Raw genomic sequence first — 23,011 nt, forward strand, 5'->3', positions numbered from 1 at the left:
TTGATCTTTATAAACCCTGCCTCTCCTAAAATCTCAAGAAAATAGGTCTAATGTGTGTAATCCCTCCTCATAACGCTTGTGGTCTAGATGTCATTTTTGTAAATCTATGTTGTATTCCCTCTTAAGGTGTTGTGCCCAGATCTGCTCACAGTACTCCAAGTAGGATCTAACCAGGATGTTGTATAACTGCAGCATAACTTCTACATCTTTGTACTCGAATCCTTGAAATATAAAAGCCAGCATTCCATTAGCTTCCTTGATGATTTTCTCCACCTGCTTATGACATTTTAATGACCTAATGCAGCTGAACCCTCAAGTCTCTTTGGACATCCACTGTGTTTGACTTCATACCATCTAGAAAGTACCCTTATCTATGCTTTTTCTATCCAAAATGGATAACCTCACACTTGCTTACTTTGAACTCCATCTGCCACAGTTTTGCCAAATTACTTAGGCTATCAATATCCTTCACATACATTTATGTTATCATTTTCACTAAGGGAGGATATACTTACGGAAGATATTCCCAGAAATACATCCAGGGAAGTTATTTGGGTGGAAATGAGAAATGAGAAAGGGATGATCACCTTATTGGGATTCTATTATAGATTCCCTAATAGCCAGCAGGAAATTGAGAAACAAATTTGTAAGGAGGTTTCAGTTATCTGTAAGAATAATAGGTGGTTATGATAGGAGATTTTAACTTTCCAAACATTAACTGGGACTGCCACAATGTTAAGGGTTTAGATGGAGAGGAATTCATTAAGTGTGTACAAGAAAATTTTCTGATTCAGTATGTGGATGTACCGACTAGAGAAGGTGCAAAACTTGATCTAGTCTTAGGAAATAAGGCAGGGCAGGTGACTGAGGTGTCAGTGGGAGAGCATGTTGGGGCCAATGACCATAATTCTATTAGGTTTAATGTAGTGATGGAAAAGGATAGACCAGATATCTCAAAGTTGAAGTTCTAAATTGGAGGAAGTCTAATTTTGATGGTATTAGGCAAGAACTTCTAAAAGCTCATTGGGGGCTAATGTTCGCAGGTAAATGGGAAGTCTTCAGAAATGAGATAACGAGAGTCGAAAGACAGTATATTCCTGCTTGGGTGAAAGAAAAGGCTGGTAGGTATAGGGAATGCTGGATGACTAGAGAAGTTGAAGTTTGGTTAAGGAAAAGAAGGAAGCATGCCAGGTATACACAGGATAGATCGAGTGAATCCGGAGAAGAGTATAAAGGCAGGAGGAGCACACTTAACAAGAAAATCAGGAGGGCAAAAAGGGGACATGAGATAGCTTTGGCAAATAGGGTTAAGGAGAATGCAAAGGGTTTTAGAGACAAAAGGGTAAGTAGAGAGAGAATAGGGCCCCTCAAAGATCAGCAAGGCAGTCTATGTGTGGAGCTGCAGGAAATGGGGGAGATACTAAACGAGTATTTTGAAGCAGTGTTTACTGTGGAGAAGGACATGGAAGATATAGAATGTGGGGAAATAGATGGTGACATCTTGAAAAATGTCATTTTACAGAGGTGTGGTGCTGAAGGTCTTAAAATGCATAAAAGTGGAAAAATCCCCCTGACTCGATCAGGTGTACCCTAGAAGTTAGGGAAGTGATTGCTGGGCCCCTTGCTGAGATATTTGTATCATTGATAGTCACAGGTGAAGTGCTGGAAGACTGGAGGTTGGCTAATGTGGTGTCACTGTTTAAGAAAAGTGGTAAGGACTAGCCTTATGGGTCTCTTTTGCCCCTTAGGTCTCTTTTATATCTTTCCCCTCTCACCCTAAACCTATGCCCTCTAGTTCTGGACTCCCTTTGGATAAGTACACGAATAGAAAAGGTTTAGAGGGATAATGGCCAAACACGGGTCGGTGGGACTTCCCAGTGGACTAACATTCTCCCGCTCCTTATGCCCTAATAAACAAATTTGTTACCTAATTCCAATTTCTTGTCATATTTATGAAGCCTCTCTCAGTAAGTGAGATACCCTAGAAAGGGGAGTTTCTAATGTTGTTTTCTGGCATTAAAACAAAATCCACAAAACTAGTTCTGGAGAACTGCTAAGTCTTTTCAGTGTTTGAACATAATATGTATGCCAAGAAAAATTTCCAATACCTCAGCTGAAGCTACCTTGATATTTTGGATGTTAACTTCTGCCACGTCTAATAGAATAATTGATTTTCTTTTGATGAACAAAGATTTTATTGTAGTTGCAGCATAATCCCTCAAGTTTTAAAATAATTCTGACATTTCAGCAGTGACTAACTTCCAAAAATATTTAATTTACTGTGAAATTGTGAGGTTGTAAAAAAAGGCTACCTAATGCAAGTTAGTTCTTCCTATTCCTTATAAAAGAGTTGCATCTGTACAGCACCTTTCATGACCTTAAGACTTCACAAAGCACTGCATAAACAATGAAGGACTTTTGAAGGGGAGTAAGAGAGGAAACCTGGTAGCCAATTGACACGGCATGTACCCAATAGCAATGTGTTAATATCCCAGTTTTGGCGTATTGAATTGAGGGATACATTTTGGTCAGGACACTGGTGTTAACTCAAACAAACACAGGGGATGCTGAAGAAACTCAGCCGGTCTGGAGGCATCTATGCAGAGAAATAATGTTGAGAGTCTGGTATTATTACAGAATCCCTACAATATGGAAGCAGGGCGTTCGGCCTATTGAATCCACACCAACCCTCTGAACAGCATCCAACTCAGACCCACTCCCCACCCTGTACCACTGCATATTCCATGGCTAAACCACCCAACCTACACATCACTAGGCAGTATGGGCAATTTAGCATAGCCAATCCATCTAACCTGCACACATTTGGACTGTGGGAGGAAACTGGAGCACCTGGAGGAAATCCACGCAGACATGGGGAGAATGTCCAAACTCCACACAGACAGTCACCCGAGGGTGGAATTGAATCCAGTGCTAATCACTGAGCCATGGTGCCATCCGTAATTTCTCCCTCAGGGGTTAACTTCCCTTCTTTTCTTTGAAACAGTGCTGTCAGATGTTTGATGCTCATCTGCAAGAGCAGACAAGAACAATAGTTTAGCATTTCATTCAATAGACAGCACCTCTGATATTGCAGTGTCCCTGTGAAGTACTGCACACTTCACTGCAATGTAGCAAATGAAAGAGAAAGCACAAAGCCAGCCGCAGGTCCTTCACAACCCTCTTCTTGTTAAAATCAATGGAGATCGGAATGTAAACCTTAATTAATGGGAAGAACAAATTAGAGGGAGGGCAACGAACAACAGATTCAGGAAATTCAATGTGTTTTTTTTAAACATGAAGCTCTTTTACATCATTATGTTTGAATTGTTAGAGGAATAATATTTTTCCATCAGACAAGGCCTCACTGTGAAGGTGAATTATGCATCTCAACAAGGCACGGAGACAATGATGCAATAGGTCACAGCCCAGTGGAACAGTTAGAACTGTAAGAAGGAAAAGCATATCAAACCTCAACGGGATGATTAGTCTACAACTACTAATAAATTTAGTAATGTGAAAGATGGATTACTAATTCCTTCTCCTACTTGCCTGAGTTGAAGCCAGTCTCAACATGAAGCCAAATACCAAAGACATAATTAGTGTCATAAATGACATAATAACAAAGTCATAAAGATACAAAGGTTTAACGGCTCCAAGATACAGAAGACCAAAAGTAACACAACCTGTGTAATTAGATCGCTTTGCATGTTAAATTATGCCCAAAGGCTTTGACTGCAAATAAAGTTTGCTTCTTGAACTGGGGGAAAGTACACATGATGAAAGAAGCTCCATTTAATCCACTTGAGAAACTGGACAAATCAGGTAACAAACACATGATCTTCTAAATGCTGGAAGTTGCACAAACTCGGTACAACAATGCGAATGCTTTATTTTAAAATCGAGAAAAACATCTAGTAGAAGTAATCACACAGAATGGGCAGAGCTAAAGGAGAAGCTATTAGTAGGGAATGGCTGGATGTTTGATTTTTGTTTTGAAGGACGAGTCTTAAGGGAAGAACAAGAGCCAAAGCATTTTGGGCTAGTATTTCAAGAACACAGGACACTGGCAGCTACAGGCAGATCTATCAATGGTGCAGAAAAGGGAAGAGGTGAACACACAGGATTAGAGTCAGAGAATGGAGAGGTAAGGGGAGCTGGATACTGTCAAAGAGATGGGTAGGAATGTAGCCGTTTTATATTGCAAATAATGACGGCCAAAAAGCAAGTCAAGTCTGGTAACATAACAGGACTGCAGAATTAGATCCTTTCAGTGAGGGGGCATTCAGGTTACCAATTCCTCATGGACCTGTTTCACCCATGGGAGTACCATTGACAACTCTGTAAATACATCGAAAAGCAAAACTTTGATTATGTTTAGTCACACTCACGAACAATGCAATTTCACTCGCCAAAATTGCTTATTCCTGCCAAGTCTATAACACAACACAAGATATATTTGTTTTCCCTCCTGACAAAGAGCATTGTGTAATTGCAAACCTCCAACCTTCCAACCACAAATCAACACCTCTGAAAACCAATGTTGAATTTGGACAGTGTATTAGTTGCTGCAGAAGATGTACAAATACTGAAGATATGGTTTTAACGCATAGTGAGTCACAAATTCAGTTGCTGTGGAACAGAGTGTCGACATGTGAAAACGAGCAGGACAGTTTACATTTCCACTGAAAGGATTTGGAAAGAACTTTGTAACAGTGGTTTCCAAAGAGTGGAAAGTCCCCACCACTGCCACTACATCATGCATATCTCCCGACCTCCCATTAACCTCGTACCTCAACTCACCCCGGCCCACGTAAACCAATTATTAATTTTTTTCCACACTGCAGATCAGCAAATAAGTAGAAAATGTATTTCCCGCAAGAACTTTCCAAACATTGGAAAGAGTTATATTACTTGACAAAGGGAGTTAAATTAAAGCATAAGAGTCACTGATGTTCCTTTCAGACTGGTCTTTGCAGTGTTATAAATTTAAATCAGTCCTGAAAGAAGCAGTTATTTTCTCCTGTTTATCAAATGCCTTTGTCCCATACTTGGATGTTAACAAGAATAAACTATTTCAATTTCAGGACTTGTTTTGTGAATTCCCCTCCAACTCTGAATATCCATGTAGCCAGTCTAATACTTAAAATTGTACAAACATAACTTCTTTTTTAAAGTTAAAGAACATGCAAATATAAAAATCAACCTTCAAGTTGTTGTTCATTAACCAGCTATTCTTCCATTGCGTAAGTTTTCAGCTCCCCTACTGAGCTTAGCAAATGTAGCTGCAGAATTATTGTATGATACAAATTTTGCTTTCAAAGCTATCTCAGAAACGGTTCAACAGATCAAACTTCACCTTGTCTTGATTTTACATGCCAAATAAAAACCAAATAAATAAAACTGACAGTTCCTTTCAAAGTTTTCACCCTCAGAAAACTTCCACTTCAGAGGATGGAGCTTACAAACAATACCTTTTGTGACTGACCAATTCTGTGATTAAACCACAAGGAAGATTCAAGTCACTTAAGGTATGGCAGGGTGCAGCTTGCTGACCTGGCTTATGGAGTTTCTTCAGCAGACAGCAAAATCTATGTGAACCCTATACAAACACAGTCAGGCTACTCACATAAGTGGCAGAAAACAGTTTTAGCACTACAAATAAAGAAAATGCCATTGTAGAAGTGTAATAACCTTCTTGTAAATGTCTTCATGCCTTTACACAATGAAAACACATTTTACAGTAATTCAATTTATTCATCCTTATCTTTGTTTTATTGGGACATGTATTGATTAATCTTTCATAAAATTCATAAAATCCCTGCAGTGTGGACGCAGTCCATTCAGCCCAGGAAGTCCACAGCGATCCTGCAAAGAGCATCCCACCCAAACCTGCCCTCTATCTTCCCCCCCCCTCCCCCATTCCTGTAACCCTGCATATATCATGGCAAACCCATCTAGCCTACACATTGCTGGATGCTATGCATAATTTAACATGGCCAATCCCACCTAACCTACACATCTTTAGACTGTGGGAGGAAACCCACATAGACACGGAGAGAATGTGCGTACTCCACACAGAGAGTCGCCAGAGGCTGGAATTGAACTTGGGTTCCTGGTGCTATGTGGCAGCCACTCAGTGCTAACCACTGATTCACTGTGCTGCCTTTGATTTGGGGTTTTCACATGTTCTCAAGGAGAGGCCCTCTTACCTTCATCATTAATTTCCACATGCCTTGCTGTTTGTGTTCTGATTTGTGATAGTACCTGATCACTGTCTTTCCGAGGTTAGACTGAATCAGAGGGGAAGCTGCAATTCAGCAGTTAAATGCCACAACCATAGATCTGAACCTCAGACCACCCATTAGCAACATTACAGGAGATCTGTAAAGATACTTTACGTAGTTATTTATAATGAAAACTGTGGCCCAAATAGGAATGTAGTTTTAATTGTCACATCTGATAAAGCTTCCAACATTTTATATCTGTTGTATGTTTTATCCATTTTTTGCCAACTTCCAATTTTCTTACAAAGTTAGGATACAATGGCATATTGATGATGTCAGTGGCCTCCTAATCCATAACCCAGGCTAATGCTTCCACCCACTGAAATTTAAATTTAATTAATTAATCAAGAGGTTAAAGTTCAGCTCACTAATGGTGACCATGTCAATTATTACTGACTGTTGCAAAAACCCATCTGGTTCACTACTGTCCTTTAGGGAAGGAAATCTGCCATCCTAATCTGGTCTGGCCCACAGTAATATAGTTGACTTTTAACTGCCCTCTGAAACAGACAACCAAGTCATAAGGAAGGGTTGACTAAAGTATCTTTGCAATTGTACCAGAGCATCTGAATACTGACTTCAAGAGTTTTATTTCTGCAATGCTGAACTTTTTATTTTTCTATTTTCTAAGACCTTGTAACTGAAGATGATGTATCTAGGTATCTTCTTACCTAAGACGGCATTGTAAGTGGCAACTTATAAACCTCTCACAGTACTCACTTGAGTACATGTGACAATAAAGCTAATTCAATTCAATTAAATTCAATAAACGTCCAGCAATGATTGAATGACAGAGCAGACTCGATGGGCTGAATGGCCTAACTTCTACTCCTATGTATTCTGGTTGTTTGGTCTTCCATTGACACACTATTCAAGTCAGAATGATGATTGCAAGATGATTTTGCAAACATTTTGTCATGATGTCATCTTCAGCAACAAGTAATGTCCCTTCCCATTCTCACAAACTGCAATTGCATATCTAGGCTGAACCAGGAAGCCCACAACTGGTTTCTTTTGTTTGACCTTGAGCTGATCTTTCATGGCTTTGTAGCCGGTTGATGACTCAGAATAGACTTTCCCCACTCTGGAACCATTTGCTTCAGCTCTGAGCTTTCTGTGCTAAATGTCTCAATTTTTGTCACTTCTAGAATTAATGTTTTTCAATGTTTTCCTCCTCTGTCCTCCATTTCATAGCTTAATGCAAGAGATCAGTGGCTCCAATTCATCACAGCATACCCAGTATTCTTTCATGTTCTGCTGGTTTTTTTTTGCACTGCAACATATTCTCATCCTGATGAATAAATTTCCTCATTCTCTTGCTCCACCTTTTTTGAGTGGATTTAAATAGTTAGACATTGTGACATACCCATCACCATGAGCAAGGTCAATCCTCTCTGGTTGTTGGACTGTAGTACAGTACTTTGGAACTCTCTCCTTAAACAAATTGGTTTCTATCTTATCCTTTCTTCATTCAAAAAATCTTTTACAAGCTGGTCCTACAGTACCTTCTCAGTATTTGTTTGTTCCTAACTGGCATCCTTGTCCTTACCCAATAAAAAGCCTCAGACATTCTTTTATTTAATGCCATTATGTTATTAAATTGTTCAAATTAAAACAGCAACAGCTGCTTTGCGTGCTTTTCTATGATGCTAAATCAAACCCAAATGGTATTCAATCACTATGGAAGCATCTTTTCAGTTTTAAACTACAGTGCAAACATCAACGAGGTACGACTGGAAAGCAAAATTAGGTTGCTATGTTAAACATCAAACAGCAGTTGGTTTGATGCTTGCTTAAAAAGAAGTTTGACATATTTGAAAATATGTTATAATAAGCACTTTTGAAGGTTAGAGATTCAGAATAATATGACTATGATGACTAAACCAGTAGATATTTTGGTAAATTACCACTCTTTAGCGTGACAAAATCTGCACACTGACAAAGTTTTCGTAAACAAGTTAACAAAACACAAATTCAAACTGGGAGCATCACAAGTTACGAGAGCACAAGAAAGCAGCAGCAACGAAATGTTATTTTTCGGCATGCTAATTCAAGCATCTTGTTACAATCTCTAATTGCTTCAAAATATTTGTATTTATACCATTTTAAGGTGTGAAGACAGGAGAGAAATGATGTAAACAGCAAAACGTGTCATTAAGAAATGAAATGAAAAATTTTCTTCTCCCAAAGTGGTTTATTTGCTTGCAATAATTTCATTAACAGTCTACTGGATCTAAAATTGTTACTGTCACAGATCAAAACTAAACAAATACATTTATAAACAATCATGTCATGTAGTTAAGATGACTCAATTCTTTACTTTAGAATATTATCTCACATTGCAGTGATGTGTGTGAATATAATTTTCAGGATATTTGTAACAAAGTGGTACAAAGAAACAGAAAATCAATAAAGGGCTGGAGTGATCAAACTCAAATCTCAACAACTTGATTGTACACCGTGATCAACCCACTGAAGCTCACAAACATTGCAAATGGTCACTTTGCTATCTTGGTTTGGATCAGTTTCTTCTCTAATTTTCTTTTTTTGCTCACCTCTTTGTCCATGCTCTCCAAATCCTCCTTACAGAGCGTGTAGAGGGGCATTGTCTCAGACATGCTCGGCTGACGTTTCCTGGCCCCAGCTCGAGATGGGCCAGGCTTCTCTTCACTGTGACTGGAGTTAGGCAGTTCATCTTCATCTATCACCTGATGCTGGTGAGGCTGCACAACTCTACAAAACAAAACACAATCTTGTGTGAGGCAAAGTGACTACTTTATAATATTCCGGTCTATTGTACAGGGAACATGGCAGGAAAACCAAAGGCAGGGGTTTTTTTCCTGAAAATTTTCCCAATCTTATTTGTTACCTGCAATATCAACAACATGCGCACACCTGAAATAGTTAAAGGAACCCAATATATTTCTCTCAAGCATCCTAGCCCCACTGGACTGGGAAACATGAATAAAAATGAGAGGGAGACACATGAGGAGCAGCAGCCTAAAATAAATTTGGGGGTTTGGTTATTCGATAGAAAATGTTGAGATTCAAACTGCATTAGTGCAAAGGTTGCCTATGGTGAAGATCTAAATTGATAGATCAAAAGGACTTTTGTTACAATCCCTTTTAGAATTAACTACACAAAAAAGGGGAGAGGAGGGAACTTGTATGCAACTGAACTGATAAGTGATCTTTAACACTGTAACTGATAACATTGTGGTGGAGAAATTGAGTCATTCAGTGAATTTATTCATAGAATCATAGAACTCCTATTGTACGGATAAGGGCCATTTGGTCCATCGAGTCTGCACTGAACCCTCCAGAGAATATACCACCAAGAACTGTCCGGAACTCTCAGAGCCCTCTGTTTCCAAAAATCCTTGGAAGAAGTACCAGAGGATTGGAAAACTGTTGTGATGCCCCTGTCCAAAATGAGAGGGAGGCAGAAAGTGGGTAACTATAAGCCAATTAGCCTAAGATCTATTGTCAGAAAAGTATTAGAAGAAATTGCAGAATATTTAGAAAATCATAAAACTATTTGAATAGAGTCAGCATGGCTTCATGAAAGGGAAATTATGTTTTTCGAGCAAGTCTCAACCAGATTGGATAGAGGGGACCAGTAGATGTATTGCATTTGGGCTTCCAGAAGGCATCAAGATAGCTCACAAAAGGTTAGGACATAACATATAACAGCCCATATGTTGGAGGTAGTATACTGGCACAGATAAAGAATTGGCACATGGGCATGAAACAGTGAGTGGGAATATGGGGGTCTTCTTCAGGGTGGCAACCTACAACCACTAGGCTTCCACAAGGACTCCAACTATTTACAATACTGACTTGGAGGAAGGAAGTGAATGTACTGTAGCCATATTTGCAATGATATAAAAATAGCTGGAAAGACAAGTTGCAAGAGGAATGTAAAAAAATTAACAGAGAAATAATGATAGGTTAACTAAGTGGGCAAGAAGTTGGAAAATGAGCATAATGTGGGAAAATGCAAAGTTTTTCATTTTAGAAAGGCAAACAAAAGAACAGAATATTATTTAAATGGGGAAGAACTGCAGAGAGTTGCAACACAAAGGGACCCTTACTGGTACTGTGCAAGAAATACAGAAAGCTAGCACACTGATGCAGCAGGGTGGCACGGTGGCTCAGTGGTGTTTCACATCACCACAGAATCAGGTTCGATTCCAGCCTCGGGTGACTGTCTCTGTGGAGTTTGCACATTCTCCCTGTGTCTGTGTGGGTTTCTTTTGGGTGCTCCAGTTTCCTCTCACAATCCAAAGATGTGCAAGCCAGGTGAATTGGTCATGCTAAATTGCCCATAGTGTTTGCTGCATTAATCAGAGGGAAATGGGTTTGGGTGGGTTACTCTTCGGAGGGTCAGTGTGGACTTGTTGTGCCAAAGGGCCTGTTTCCACACTGTAGGGAATCTAATCTAATGAGGAAGGATAATGGAATGTTGGCCCGTATTTCAAGAGAGTTGGAGTATAAGTCTTACTGCAAATGTACAAGATACTGGTGAAACTACGCCTGGAATACTGAGAACTGTTTGGTCATCTTATTTAAGGAAAGGTATCATTTCAATGGAGGCAGTCACAGAAGCTTCACCAGGTTAATCCCTGGTCTGGAGAGATTGCTCTTTGAGCGAAGGCTAAACAGGTTATGACTACTCACTGGAGTTTATAAGAATGAAAAACAATCTCATTGAAACATACAGGATTCTAAGGGGCTTGAGAGGGCAAATGCTGAGAGACTGTTTCCTTTCATGGAAGAGTCTAGGACTAAAGGGCATAATCTCAGAATAAAGGTGCTAATTTAAGACTGAGGTGAGGAGGAATTTCTTCTCTGAGGGTTGTTAGTCTTTGGAATTTATTCCCACATAGAGCTAGAGGAACGTGGGGGGACGGCAGAGTTCTTGTGTAGATTTAAGACTGAGATAGATAGGTTCATGATCAGTAGAAGAATCAAGAGTTACAGGGAAAGGGCTGGAAAGTGGATGTGAGGAATGTGGGATCAGCCACGATCTGATAGAACAGTGGAACAGGCTCAAGGGGATGAATGGCTTGCTCCTCTTCATATTTTTTGTGGCCTTATGTTTCAATCAAATTGCCTTTTACTTACTTGACTATCTTTATTTAATCAATGGTCAGAAAATGTCTAAAGTAGAGGCAATCTGAAGAAATGGTAGTAGGTGTAGTTAGTGGTATATCAAAAGGATTATAGCAGGTTGTTAGGATAAATTAGAAGAGGCTTTGTTTTCTGTCTGCTCTGTGTTGCACTTGGACTCATAGTCAACTTGATATCCAAAGTGGAACAATATTCCTCATTTATTTCCCAATTAGTTCACAGAGTTAACAAGGTTTATGGTTCATTCATGGTTATGAACGTTGTCTAGATGTCAGGTATGCTCCTTTATTCCTAGATTGTCATGGAGAGACATGCTGGAAGACAATATGTAAGCATATGACCAGGAGTAGTTCATTCATCCAGATCATAGCTAATCCGTATCACATGACTCTCCCATTCCAATGATAAATTACCATGTCTGCACTTGAACGTGTATATAGAGATCAACAAGTTTCATTTCTCAAAGTATCAGATCATACTAGTGTTGCTTGGTGTAGGAATGAGTTTTGAAGAGAATTAAATGACCTGTCAAACTTAAGTCTATACCAGTTGGTTGACATGCCACAATATATGACAAACTGCTCATCACCCAAATCTCATTTGAGGAAGAAATAGAATGAATTACAGAACCACTTAATTAATGCCGTGATGCACTATCATTGACAGGCAGTTAGCAGTAGCACATGTTGTGGCAAGTATTTTCGTAACAATTGTGGGGCTATGATCAATGCAAGGAATTGCAATTGAATCGAGGAAGAAAAGGATGTTCACACCATTAGCGAGGTCAGTAACTTTTTCCCATTTATACAATTGTGTTTTCAGTGGTACATCAAAAACAATATGAAATACATGAAGTATGTTTCTAAGCGCTGTTAGCATGAGTCATCTGACAACAACCCAAGTTGACTGTGAATGCATTGTGGTTATACATTGAAGAAATAGATCGACCATGTGAATCCACCTTGACAGGAAGGAGTTGCACAGTAGCTCAGCAAGGGAGGGCTTTTGCCTGAAACGTCGATTTTCCTGCTCCTCGGATGCTGCCTGACCTGCTGTGCTTTTCCAGCACCACTCTAATCTAGACTCTGATCTTCAGCATCTGCAGTCCTCACTTTTGCCGAGAGGAAGAAGTGCACAACATGGTACTGAACAGAATGGCATTCTGAACATGCGTGAGAGAAATGGTATTCTTTCCACTACACATTAAAGTGTAGTGGAAAGAATGCCATTTTTATTATGTCAAGTTTTATTACCCGACTTAAATGAGTTGGATTACAGCTCAGGACATTTCTTGGCAATCAGTTTGGTGCTAAACAGTGAAACGCAATACAATTTCACTGATAATAAAAAAAAACCATCAATCAGTCTCTGTAATGTTATTTTTTTGCAAAACTCTGTGGTCGTATAGAAGCTGAACTGTTAAAAAAAATTATATTGTGATAACATCTCGTTGATATTCAGTTAAAATGACTAATGGAAGCCATCATCTTTCTGATTATCTTTTTACTATGCACTGTGGTAATATTTTACATAGTATTCTTCTCCTTTAGAATCAGATGAAAATGGACAATTTTGTGGGTGTGTACAGTTATAGAAATTAATTAAACAATTATACAGATATATCGAAGAACATATGGGTTATGAGCAGACTGGGTGTAGGATTGACACATGGCTGAGACATTTCGAAACAAAACATATTGAATGTCAGCTTAATTCAGAACTGCTCAGACCTATAGGAGACATGAACCACTTAGTGAGACAAAAAGAGACACAACCACAATAATGTATATAAAATAGAAACTAGTTTAACATTGCAGAGAGATAATTGCTGCAATTTGGGAGTCTGTTTGCATTTTTAAGGAACATGGTCACCGGTCATGTCACTGCAGGAGCTAGATTAGTCTTACAATGGAAAGCATTAATCTGAAACAGGAATCATTTAGCCTTCTAAAAAGACATTGGTACTGTAATTCTCTCATGCTGTTTATGGTTATACGATTAAATGTATGCCTGACTAACAAGTGTGATTGTAAAGTGTACAAGTATATAATGAAATTTCTGTTTGTTGGGCAGTCTCGCTTGTGTAGTATCCCCGCAAGCACACGAGAATAAAAACATTGCATTGTTTTGACCACTAACCATCTCCATCTCAAGTGTTACTTAAAAACACTACAAAATTGACATTGTGTAACAGTGTTTGTTTTGTTGAAAATAAAACCCAAGTATTGTCACTCAGCTTATTTAACATGTTGGTATCAATATTATCTTGTCAAATTCAGTAAACTCTAATGTATCTTTATCACCTGAAATTGCTTTCAGGGCCAATATCAGGCCTGAAAATAGCAAAATAAAACATTACAAAGTGCTCTTCGCTTTATTAGGAAATTCCTGCATCGAATATTATGCTTCAAAGCTTGTTAGATAGGATCTGAGATGGCAGATAAGTCCATTGCACAATCTGTAGACTCTGCCACTTTTCTGACAGGTGTTGCCTGAAGAGTTGAGGAGATGGGGCAATTGGTTCACAGGCTCTCTGGAACACTTCAACATCACCCCTATGTGTTTTGGTCAAAATGGGTTTGGTGCCATCTTTAATGAGAATCCTCCAATATGGTCAGTCACAAGCCAGGAACACCCATGAGTGGTATTTAAAACCTTAAAAGAATTTCCACTGTCTTGCTGGAAGGCACCTGCCATTGCTAAATTCCCAGCAGCACAGTCACTTCAGGAGCATTGCAGCAGGCATACAAATGACAGAGCTAGGCAGAGCTGCTTTTGAATAATTACCACCTTGATGCTGAACATATTCAAAGTATCCCAAAACAAGGGGAGATGGTGGTGCAGCAGCACTAGAAATATAGGACTAGAAATCCAGAGGCTCATGTAAATTGTTTGCGGACATCGGTTCAAATCCCACCCTTGCAGTTGGTGGAATTTAAATCAATGAATTTAATTAATAAATCAGGAAATGATGTTAAGCAGTGACCATGAAACCATTGTCAATTATTGTAAAAATCCTTCTGGTTCGCTTAATGCCCTTTGGTGAAGGAAACCTGCTGCCCTTCAGATCGAGAGCAATGTGATTGCCTGTTAACTGCCCTCAAACAGCCTAGCACATCACTCAGTTCAAAGGAAATTAGGGAGTAGCATCAAATACTGGGCTTGGCACCCAGATTCCACAATTTTGTTTTAAAATAGCCCTCTACTTTAAAAGATAAAAGTCAATTAATGTGGCAAAATGGGACTTCATTTCTACTGAACAATTCTGTTCAGGTAGGGTAAATCATTCAGAATATCTTGAGCTGACACGTCTGCAAGAGATTTGTTACGTTTTCAGCTAGAACAATTGCTGGTTGAACTGCAATTATATAGTGCAATGCATCGGCCCAAAATCAAATTAATTGCCCACTACGAATGCATTTAGTTGTTTTTCAGGCAAAAAAAGACTCAACAGGAAAGAAGTGTTCAAAAATACTTAACAAGAGAAAAAAATCGAATAACATTGGATTTAAAGAGGAGTCATATAAATTTGCTAGAAAAAGTAGTAAGCCTAAGGATGGGCAACAGTTATCAATTCAACAATGGAGGACCAAGAAGTTGATTAGGAGAGGAAAATAAAGGGTTTGAGCGTAAGTTTGGAAGGAACATGAAAACAGACTGTAAGAGCTTCTATAAATATGTAAAAAGAAAAAGATTAGTGAAAACAAATGTAGGCCACTCATAGTCTAAAACAGTAGAACTGATGATGGAGGACAAGGAAAGAGCACAAGAATTAAACAATTAATTTTGTTCTGAAAATGACAAATGCTGGAGATCACAATGGGTCAGACAGCATTCATGGAGAGAGAGCAAGCTAACGTTTTGAGTCAAGATGACTCTTCAAGGATGCTGTCGGACCCACTGTGATGTCCAGCGTTTTTGCTTTCACTACAGACTCCAGCATCTGCAGTAATTTGCTCCAACTAACGAATTTTGTTCTGTCTTCACTGAAGAATATACAATAAAACTTCTCAGAGGTACGAGGCAAGCAAGGGTCTATTGGGAAGAAAAACTGAAGGAAATTTGGGATATAGATTATCAGGCTCTGAAAATCTGTCAGCTTTAAGTCCTAATAAACTCTCAAGCCTTTTCTTAAAATAAGTTCTAAATTCCTAGAACCTCATAATCTATACTCCATGCTACTAAATAAGGTGGCCCTTGAAATTGTGGTTATCACCTTCCAAACTTTTGTGGGTTCAGTCCTAGCAGATTTGAGTATGGCAAATGTAACCCTTCTGTTTAAAAAAAAGGGAAAAGGGAGAATTACAACCTAATAGCAGTAGGACTAACAGTAGTAGTGAAAACGCTGAAGTCTATGATGTGATGTTGTTATATTGTCCTTCGGTATTTTTTTTCAGAGGATCGCAAACCCAGAGACTCTGGGAAGTCTAAATTTGAAGGGTTTTAGAGCCAATTTGATTATAGCTAACAGGTACTTCCTCAGGCAAAAGGTGTTCAGTTTAAAGAAAAACTTGCACAATGTAAGAGGAGTAGCCATTTCTCCTAGCTCAGCTTTTCTCTGGTTTGAAAATGTGTTGCTGGAACAGCACAGCAGGTCAGGCAGCATCCAGGGCACAGGAGAATCGACGTTTCGGGCATAAGCCCTTCTTCAGGAAAGCCCTTCTTCATTCCCGAAGAAGGGCTTATGCCCGAAACGTCGATTCTCCTGTTCCCTGGATGCTACCTGACCTGCTGCGCTGTTCCAGCAACACATTTTCAGCTCTGATCTCCAGCATCTGCAGACCTCACTTTCTCCTTTTCTCTGGTTTGGTATGGTTATAGCAGGCAGTCTGTTGTGAAGCTGCTGGACCCAAAGAAGCAGGTCTATGCTGATCCTCCCTCTCTCTGACATCTCACCTATAAGAACATACGTTGGATTTTTCATTTTTTTTGCATAGGGATGTTAATGGGGATTATTGTTAGTACTTGGAACAGCATTATTAAGTTGGGTTTTTGGATAGGTTACGTTATTCTATATTCTGCTCTGTTGTGATTGTGTTACATTCTGTAATCTTGCAAGTAAATTCCGTTTTGTTTAAAACTAAGTGGTTGGGTCAGCTGCACCACTCCTGCTGAAAACAACTAGTAAAGTTTTGAAAGTTTTCAAAACCAGGGGTCTGGCCTGGTCCATAACAATGATGAAAGATCTGAAAGGACTCTTGAAAATTACCAACAAGATTACACAAAGTCAACATGGATTTATGAAAGGCAACCTGGATTGGACCAAATAATGGAGTCTTTTGACGGCATAACTAGCAGACCAGATGAGGAAGCAGCAGTAGATGTGGTGGTATTTGGATTTTCAGAAAGCTTTCAAGAAAGTCTCACATAGAGGTTATTATTTAAAATTCAAATATATGGGATTGAGAATTGGTCGGCAGACACAAAATAGACATTAAGTATAAATGAGTCATTTTAAGAGTGGAAGGTTGGAACAGGTAAGGTCTTCAGGGACTAGTGCTTATGCCCAAGCTATGCACAATATTTATCAATGACTCGGATGAAAGAACATTTCCAACTTTGTTGTTGACACAAAGTTAGGTGAGAGTGAAAATGGTGAGGGTGACGTAAAGATGCTTCAGGACAACTTAGACAAGTTGAGTGAGAAGGCAAATACATGACATCTATAATGTGATTAAATGTTAAGCTACCTTCTTCATTAAGAAACACAGAATGGCAGAGTATTATTAAAATGATGATAGAGTGGGAAATGTCTTTGTATGTTGCTCTTGAAACTAAGTAAATAGCTAAAAAGGCAAATGGTACATTGGCAATAAATCCAAGAGGAGTTAAGTAAGGTTTTATTTTAAGTGCAGCTATACACTAGTGAGACCATACCTGAAGTATCGTGTGTAGCTTTGGTCTTCTTACCTTGAAAATAATCTCACACAGTACCTTCCACAGTATTGTCTTTTGTGAATGGGTCTTGGCAACAGAGATTGAGAACTTGAGGTGTTAAATCCAGGTTATTTGCAAAGACATGAGGGCCACTAAACTAAGTCACATCCATTCCTGTGTATTAACTTTTGTTGTCAGTTCAGATTGACCTTTTCAAAAGTAATTCCACTCCTGGATCAATTGGAAAGTGCACTTATATTGCGGGATGGTCTCCTGATTGTCAGTCTTCTATATGTAGCTCTTCTATTCAAGCAAAGAGATAGCAGAGATTCCCAAAGTGATCTTCTGCAAATGCCAGCAGAGACTATATTAAAAGCCTACTCAATTACTTGGTGAAGAACAGGAAAGGTAAGGAATGCTACGTTATTGCTTTAAATCATCCCATTGTATTTACAGAGTCAAAGCTTGCTGCTATAAAGTATATTGCTGCATAGGAGTTGTCAGATATTTCCTGCGCAGTTCAAAGTATTTTGGCACAATAATTTGCTGGAAGTGTGAGCTGTTAGAAAAATACATTTGGCACAGGGATGAAAAACGGAACTAGACGTCTATTTCATTATTTGAAGTATTGACGATCTGATCTTGAAGCTGTTTCCATTCATTTCTTATCTCACTTGGGGGAGCAATGGCAAACTATAAGGTGGTGTCAAGTTGTGCAGCAATAGTGGGGGTTCCTGAAGAGTTTGATAGCTGGCTTTGGACATACCTGGAAAGCTGATTCATAGTTGGAACTCAGCATGGTCTGGCGGTCACCTTTTCACATAACATGACTTACCTTGATGTCAGCCTTTTCCTTCAGTTTCACAAGCAAACAGTCAAGGAGATGCAGTGCTTAGATTGTTGGAGTTACCAGAATGTTTTCTATTTTCCTTTCAAATGCCACATGGTTTTGGTTATGGTATGAGGAGGGTAGACATTTGATAGCATTGAGTGAGTTCCATTGACTTTGACCAATGAAATTTGAGGATTTGGAAAGAAACAGAGGAACAGCAGAGGAAAAGGGGAGAATTAGAGTTAAATTGTAATACTGAATGGACAGTAAGTCCATTAACTAGGCACTACTGGACAAAATGGCTCCTGTCTATGCTATACTATCACATGACTCCACAATAAGTAAACTTTACTCAAACGTTATCCTGACAGGGGACCAAAAGAAACCATACCAGGAAATAACACCAAGCTATGAGAAGAGATATTAGGATAGGCAATCAAAAGCTTAGTCAAAGAAGAAGGGTCAAAGGAGGCTTAACTAAGGATGGTGAGGGATAGAGGTTTAAAGGAGAAGTTCCAGAGCTTAGGATCCAGACTTCCAAAGCAGTGATAGAAATCCAGGATGTTGAAGAGACCAGATGGGAGGAATGCAGAGATCTAGAAAAATTATAGGTAGGTTACAAAGATATAGAGGGAAGTAGTCATCAATGGATCTGAAGATAAGGATGCAACTTTTAAAATGGAGGTGTTATCAGATCTGGAACCTGTGTCTGTGAGCACAGTTCCTGGAACTAACTGCACAAGTGTTTTTTTTTGTCAAAAATCATTTGCAACTCTGGAGAATTTTCTTTTTAAGAAAACTACTCAATCAACATATTTAGGTCAGTGCAGCGTACCAAGATAGCTAGAGCATGCAACAGGGAAATAAAACTTAAAGTCGAGAGACGAGGTTCTGGATGGGATATGAATTAGCGGTCACAAAAAGGACGTATAGAAAGTAAGGTGAAACTGGTCAACTATTCTTTCCTGATTAACTTCGTACATAAATCTGACCAATGCTTTACAAATTTAAATGCTAAGAACCCAGGACGGAATTCAATCCATTCCAACACCGATTCAAGGAACTTATGTCTATATCATCCTTGATCCATTAATAGACTGTCTGCTCCACTAAACATCTTTTACTTATAGGAGAAAGTGAGGACTGCAGATGCTGAAGATCAGAGCTGAAAATGTGTTGCTGGAAAAGTGCATCAGGTCAGGCAGCATCCAAGGAGCAGGAGAATCGACGTTTCGGGAATGAGCCCTTCTTCAGGAATGAGGAAGATGTGCCAAACAGGCTAAGATAAAAGGTAGGGAGGAGGGACTTGGGGGAGGGGGCGTTGGAAATGCGATAGGTGGAAGGAGGTAAAGGTGAGGACGATAGGCCGGAGTGGGGGTGGGGGCGGAGAGGTCAGGAAGAAGATTGCAGGTTCGGAAGGTGGTGCTGAGTTCGAGGGTTGGGACTGAGACCAGGTGGAGGAGGGGAAATGAGGAAACTGGAGAAATCTGAATTCATCCCTTGTGGTTGGAGGGTTCCTAGGCGGAAGATGAGGCGCTCTTCCTCCAGCTGTCGTGTTGCTATGGTCTGGCGATGGAGGAGTCCAAGGACCTGCATGTCCTTGGTGGAGTGGGAGGGGGAGTTGAAGTGTTGAGCCACGGGGTGGTTGGGTTGGTTGGTCCGGGTGTCCCAGAGGTGTTCCGCAAGTAGGCGGCCTGTCTACCCAATATAGAGGAGGCCACATCGGGTGCAGAGGATGCAATAGATGATGTGTGTGGAGGTGCAGGTGAATCTGTGGCGGATATGGAAGTTTCCTTTGGGGCCAAAGGATGCAATAGATGATATGTGTGAAGGTACAGGTGAATCCTTAACCTCCTTCCACAATCGCATTCCCACGCCCCTCCCCCAAGTCCCTCCTCCCTACCTTTTATCTTAGCCTGCTTGGCACACCTTCCTCATTCCTGAAGAAGGACTCATGCCCGAAACGTCGATTCTCCTGCTCCTTGGATGCTGCCTGACCTGATGCACTTTTCCAGCAACACATTTTCATCTTTTACTAATAGAATAGTATTTTCCCATTTAAGGTGATACTTCATCTAGTAAGGGTCCAGGCTTAGATTTAGTTCTTCACAGTATTAGTTACAACTTATTTATAGTCAAACACATCTTAAATTAATGATAATAATAACAGAGTCATACCAGGAAATGGAGAGAAGCATGTGCAAAGAGTAGCATATAGCCTCTCCTTCATTCTGATGAATGAAGAACAAGTCTCGACCATCCTCCTCAGCTTTAGTTACGATTGTTCAACTTTTTATGCATGATCAAATAATTTAAATTCAATAATGTAGCCTTTAACAACTTTGGAACATGTAGTCATGCAACCCCAATTCATATTGAGTTCCAATACTCAATGATACTTTCTAACTTTTTCCACTTAATAATTTAATGCATGATTGTTTGGAAAGTATTATGCACCAATTTATAATGTATAAATTAAGACATCCTGTCAATGAATCCAAGGCTAGTCTTTAGGCTGAAACAAACATCTATCTATATCTCCACCAATTAAAATAATTAGACTTATGACATAGCATGCAATATACTAACCAGAAGGACAGTGTGTGTTGTGGTATATAATGCATCAATTAAATTATAATATGATCACCAATAATACAGCAACTAAAAGCAGTAATAATACATAATGCCTTAATTAAGTAATTAAACTGTGTGATAGCTATTATATTAACTAATTGCTACCACTGTCTCAAATCATTGGCTGAAGGTTTAAAACATAAATGGGCCATTTTTAAATTCAAAGTTAATACAGCACTTTTCTTTTTAAATTGCGCCACAACAGCGAAAATCACGACTGTTTAAAAAGAAAAGATGAAAATCATGAAGAACACGGCATTTTTATCACATTCATTTTCAGAAACCGCAGGTTTCATAAATCATATAAATTACAGCTCAGAGGAGGTCATTCAAATCAACACCCCTCCACTCGTGAGAGGAAGTCATCTGTGATATCTGGCAGGGGTCCAATATGTTTTTCAGCCATTTATAGGAATTGTAGAGGCAATGAAAAATGTGTGAATAATGACTTTCCTCAACTTTTTACCGAAGGGGAGTTAAAATATATTCTTGCACAATGTCACAAACGTTATGCAAGTCTTAAAGGGATCTCTTTTCTTCAATAAAGGATCTTAAGAGAGATAAAGTTGAGGAAGGAGAGAAATTAAAGAGGAGGTAGGAGTTATCTGCAGTGGCAGGAAATACGATTTTCAGTTAGTAACATGACAAGGTCGGACAAGAGATCCGTTTCTGAATTATATCATAATTTTATTCATGCATGAAGATACAGAATATTGTATCATAAACACTGTGGCATAAATACACTGTAAACCAAAAACCAATTAAGCCCAAAAATATGCCAGACACAAGTAAAGCACCAATGATCAAGGTACAGCAAAAGAGCATATCAAATCTTCAATAGGGAGCGAGAGAACAAAAATCTAATTAATTGCCTTGTAGCAGTAAATACTGAATATCTTGTACCCAAAGGTCATCATTCTTTGAAGGTGATTATAATAGTTTCCCAGCAACAGTGGCTGTGCATTTAAGTCTTTCCTTCAGCTCTTCTACTCCTCCCCCATATTTATTCCAAGATAGTTTTACTCAGGTGGTCTAATTCCTGTTAGTTTGAAGCCTATTTTAAACCAGATTCTAATTAGAACCCACCGACACCAAGGATTCAGGTTATATCAGCAGCAAAGAAACAGAATTAATGCTAAGGCTAAATTGATAACAGAGGCCTAAAGAATGCACCCACTGCAGATCATGCACGAAGCTGGTTGGGTAAAATAAATGGCATGGAAGATAGACAATTAGGTGTGCATTTTCAGTTTTGCTTTGGTTCTTGTTTTGGGAGAATACCCGAGTGAATTTGGATCATTAACAATGCAGTCAGAGCAGGCGAGGCATGCTTGAGGATAGATGCAAACTATGAGCAGAAAGAATGAGCTACATCCACAACCAAAGGACAATAACAGGCATTTTATTTTTATTTGCATCTTCTGAACAATTGGTGTCATGTATCAAGCTGCAGTTCTGCTTAAATAAAATCACAACTGTTATCAGTGTGATGTCAGCTTCGAACTATTGACCACACAGTCCTAATGGATTCTAATTTTCTTTCCTTCATTTGCTGTTTTTGGAGCCTGGTGTGCTAACTGACTGCCTAAATTGCCCTCATAACAACTCTCCTTGGATAAATAATTAATTGGCTGTGAACCATTTAAGATTTCCTGAGGATGTAGAAAGTGAAAGTGCAAACTCCCTCTGTGTAACAGCTAACAAGACAGGAATTTAGCCTCTGACAACATTTCAATTTCTTGACCTAACTATCTTACCTACATGCTGATCTCTGTTTTAAGTGGCCTCAATCAGCATCATTGTGTTTTCTGCTGCTGATATAATGGGCTGGTACACATAGCTTCGGGACTTCCATTCAACATTGTTACATATGACGCAAATGCGCTAGCTTGCAGAGGCCTCTCTTGCTCATTGCCTCTCTCCCTGAACACTGTCTCTCGCACAGATCCTCCTGCTCAGCACCTCCCTCCATGATCCTCCTCCGCTTGCCGCTTCCCTCCTCAACACTTGCTGCTTTGCTTCCCAACCCTCCCGTTTCACTATCTCTCTCTCCCCAACTCCCTCCTAGTGAGAAGAGCGTGAGAGACAAAAAAGAGCAAGCTGGGAAATAAGAGCATTGTTAAAACTGGGAAGTAAGAGTCAGGAGGTGGGAGTGTGTATCAGGAGTAAGAGATGGAGATTGTCAGGGACTCGAGGGGAAGAGAGAGTGGAATTGTCAGGGAGCAGGAGTGTGTCATGGAACGAGAGAGGG

General features: G+C 39.4%; 1 protein-coding gene across 3 annotated transcripts in view; it reads right to left on the bottom strand.

The window, feature by feature from the left end:
• ctdp1 (CTD (carboxy-terminal domain, RNA polymerase II, polypeptide A) phosphatase, subunit 1) overlaps nucleotides 1-23,011 on the bottom strand; it is a 306,403-nt gene that overhangs the window by 138,358 nt on the left and 145,034 nt on the right. For all 3 annotated transcript variants that reach the window (XM_043688613.1, XM_043688612.1, XM_043688614.1), the window contains exon 11: nucleotides 8,840-9,017. In XM_043688613.1, the coding sequence (XP_043544548.1) occupies nucleotides 8,840-9,017 (178 nt within the window). The remainder of the gene's footprint in view (nucleotides 1-8,839; nucleotides 9,018-23,011) is intronic.

This window comes from Chiloscyllium plagiosum, chromosome 4 (assembly GCF_004010195.1).
Source record: "Chiloscyllium plagiosum isolate BGI_BamShark_2017 chromosome 4, ASM401019v2, whole genome shotgun sequence".
NCBI lineage: Eukaryota > Metazoa > Chordata > Chondrichthyes > Orectolobiformes > Hemiscylliidae > Chiloscyllium > Chiloscyllium plagiosum.